The sequence below is a fragment of the Engraulis encrasicolus genome, chromosome 5, assembly GCF_034702125.1.
Source record: "Engraulis encrasicolus isolate BLACKSEA-1 chromosome 5, IST_EnEncr_1.0, whole genome shotgun sequence".
Taxonomy (NCBI): Eukaryota; Metazoa; Chordata; class Actinopteri; order Clupeiformes; family Engraulidae; genus Engraulis; species Engraulis encrasicolus.
Genome location: NC_085861.1, coordinates 9,192,075 through 9,195,806, shown reverse-complemented (window position 1 = coordinate 9,195,806; position 3,732 = coordinate 9,192,075). Strand labels below are relative to the sequence as shown.

At 46.8% G+C, this 3,732-nt stretch overlaps 1 protein-coding gene across 1 annotated transcript in view; it reads right to left on the bottom strand.

The window, feature by feature from the left end:
- Nucleotides 1-1,641: 1,641 nt before the first annotated feature.
- mindy3 (MINDY lysine 48 deubiquitinase 3) overlaps nucleotides 1,642-3,732 on the bottom strand; it is a 62,591-nt gene continuing 60,500 nt past the window's right edge. Inside the window, exon 15 of the mRNA XM_063198626.1 lies at nucleotides 1,642-3,670. Coding sequence (XP_063054696.1) covers nucleotides 3,521-3,670 — 150 coding nt within the window. The 3' untranslated portion in view covers nucleotides 1,642-3,520. The remainder of the gene's footprint in view (nucleotides 3,671-3,732) is intronic.

Below are 3,732 nucleotides of genomic sequence, written 5' to 3'. Positions count from 1 at the left end.
CTATGCCAGTTCCAACAATGCAATTTTTTCCCCCCAAACACCCCCCTGGCCTCCTCCTAACCTGTCAACGCCCCCCTGAGGATGTACTTTTTGTTTATTGGTCATCATGGACACTCCAAATAATGTGGCAGGCAGCAAAATGGCAAGACATGGCTTTATTTTTTGCAGTTTAGGCTATAGTAAGCTTATTCTTGGATTTGGAAAAGAACCATATGATTTCAAATTTCACATAGATGAAGTAGGCTACATTACAAATGACCAGACATGTATTAGTATCAACCTTTAGTATCACGCCATTTCAGCATCATGTGCATGTGGGAAAGAATCTAAACATCGACAAATAATGAATAAATAAAATCGTTTGGGTGAATCATGTGCTTATGGGTTCACCCTTTAGGTGAATTATGCGCTTATTTTTCAAAACCAGCTTCACCGTCAAGGCACAAAGCAGTGAGCTCCCGTGCCAGAGTTTACCAAATTCAAACGACTACAAAGCAATTACGAAAGACGCGTTATGTCCTGTGCTCTCTCTGAGCGCAGCGAAAAGCACCTGTGGGGTACGAGCCCGCCAACGAAAGAACCTCCCTGTAGGTTACGAGTAGGCTAACACAGCGTATGTCAAATGGCCCAGATGCCTACTTGTAGTTCGAGCACCATGGCATGCTCCAATGCGCAGCGCAAACTGACTACTGAAAAGGCAGAAGTAAACTCGCTGGGAATATTAAAAGGGAGGCTCGTAGGCTACACACAGACCTCTGAACCCGAGTTTGTGGACTGGAGAAAAGCGGAGGAAAATGTGAATGTTATGAAAGAAAAAAAAGCTAACCAAATGTATGTTACAGGTCCACGTTTAGAGGAAGAGCTGCGCTGCGGGTCGCCTGTCAACTACAGTTGCATGTCGTGGAGCGTTATGCAATGCAAACGCCCCTCTATCCACGCACAAAGGAAAATGTAAATGTTTTGAAAGGAGAAAAGCTATAACCAAATGTTACAGGTCAACGTTTAGAGGAAGAGCTGTATGCGCTGCGGGTCGCCTGTCAACTAACTACGGTTCCATGCCGTGGAGCGTTATGCAATGCAAACGCCTCTCTATCCGAGCACAAACATCTGTGTCAAAAACTGCCTGCCGACTTCTAAATCGTTCATTTCCGCGAGTTTCTGACGAACCGAAATAAAGTTGCCTCCCATTGTCCAAACGCAAAACAATGGCGAAAATTGAATGCCCCCCTCAGTTGTCTCACAATGCCATCAGCCGTCTTGCCTGTTAGGTAATATGTTCTGGCTTGCACGCATTCGCTCCGGTCCAAAATGGCAACTCTGCCGCCTTGTGGCCACAGTAAGGAACAATTGGCTTGCACGCATTCGCTCCGGTCCAAAATGGCAACTCTGCCGCCTTGTGGCCACAGTAAGGAACAATTGAAGGAATGCGTTTCAGACGAATGCGTTTCAGACGGACGGACGGACGGACGGACAGACAGACCCTCTTATAGAGATGCTGGGACGCATCTAAAAACCGGACCTCACTGGTGTAAAGGCATTGTTGAAACACTTCCAAGTGCTGAGTGGGTAAGCTACACATTGAAAACATAAGCAAACATAGAAAATGGGAAGTTTAAGCACATACAGAGACGGACACAGAAAGAAGAAGAAAAGGGGTGCTTTATTTTTGGGCAAGCCATTTCGGGTCAGAATAAATAACGATTGTAGTAGGGTGCGTTTCCCATCCCCGTGCAAATCATCAATCATCATCATCATCATCATATCACACCAGACTGCTTTTACACAGTCATTACATTCTTGGCCACAGCAACCCAGAAAACAAATGAACCCTCATGAGCAATGCTGGGGGGCATTCCAAGAAACTGGTTAAGTGATGAACTACAGGAAGTGGCAAGCCTGCTAACAAACAACTCACAGGTGTCATTCACTTCAGAAAAATTAGGCCAGCAGGCTCTTCCATTGCATGAATTGCCAATACTTCAAGAGTTAGTCTAACCTGGTTTACTACTGAGCCAGGTTCTTGAAATACCCCCCCCTTGACCCGCTGTGGACTGGCCATCACAGGCTTCTCCTACAGTAGGGCCCTGGGATCTAGCCTGGTTCTCACGCAGACCCTTTGTGCATTTTCGCTCAACTTCGTGAGCTGACACGGATGGGAAACATCCATCTGCGTGAGAACCAGGTTACATGGGATCCACTGAAGGAGGGATCCGGTGATCATGTCTGGAGCCCATATGAGGCCCAGTATCCGTACGACACCTTACAGATGGCATTATAGTGCAGTAGGATCCATCCTCACTCCTCTCAACTCGTGTAGTGTAACAATCTGTGCCTGCCTGCTCCCGTATGCAGTGCGCCGTATTTGTATCACTCATTTTTACACCTTTGAGCCCATGTACTGAATGTATGATGTCTGTGTGGGAGAGAAGTGTATGTAGGTGTAGGTGTGTGTGTGTGTGTGTGTGTGTGTGTGTGTGTGTGTGTGTGTGTGTGTGTGTGTGTGTGTGTGTGTGTGTGTGTGTGTGTGTGAGAGAGAGAGACAGAGAGAATTTGGGTTTGCTCAGTTTTCTCTGTTGAGAAAAAATTAAATCTCATCTTCAGTTTGAGGCTTTGGTCCTCCAGTCATTTAAATATTCATGAAACTTACAACCAAAATAAACCTGAAAGAACTCTCATTCACAGACAGTGCCATAGACACCTCTGAAGGTCACAAGCAGTGCCCTTGAGCCCTCTGAAGGTCACAAGCAGTGCCCTTGAGCCCTCTGAAGGTCACAGACAGTGGCCTTTAACCTTCTGAAGGTCGGTCGGTCAGTGCCCTGAGCTCTCTGCCAGTCCGTGGAAGTCCACTTTACTTAGTTATTAACACACAAACGTCAGAGAGCAGGTGAAGGGAATAATGCAAAAACAAAACAAAAGAAAAATAACAGATGCAAAAGGTAATAAAAAAGTCAACAATTGGAACAGTATTTCCAAGGATTTCTCTTTTGTTTTGTACAAATCCTTGAAACGCAACACATGAACCATCTTTCAAACACAAAAGAAAAAAAAAATGTACAAGCCATTCCAAACACATACAGTAAGACAGTCATGACTATATACTTGTGTTTTGTATGGGTGTATAAAGGAGTCCATACGTTGACGTTATTTTTTTGTTTGTTTCTGTTCAGGCACTGTAGTGGCCTACCTAAGTGCTGAGTGGTGCGAGTATGGGGAGTGAAGTTTTGGGAAGTGAGGGGTCCTCGCTCGTGTACTGTTCTGGTAATGACGATGGTGACTTCCATTTTTTGCTGCCAAGTATATACATGGGTGTGGATGGGGGTAGCTGGGTAGTGTATGGAAGAAGATCCAGCATTCATGTAGTGAGGTGTGAGAGCGGGAGGGAAGAAGCTGTTGCAGGGTGTGTGTGTGGTAATGTGTGCAGGGTGCGGGGTTGGGCTGGGGGTGTATGCATGGGTTGTTGTGCGGGTCTTGGGGTGCTGGAGGGTGTGTGTTGTGTTGTGTTGTGTGTGCGATGGGGGTGCTAGTTGAGCGAGGGCGAACGTTCCGTGGTCCACAGTAGCTCGATGTAGGGCCATTTGGTCTGCAGGCAGCGCTTGACTGGGGTGTCGTCCGTCCGTACCATGGGGTCCTCGAAACCTAGCACCAGGGCCGTGCCCTCCACGTAAGACACCTGGGGGCACACACACACACGCGCACACACACACACACACGCACACACAAATACACATGCAT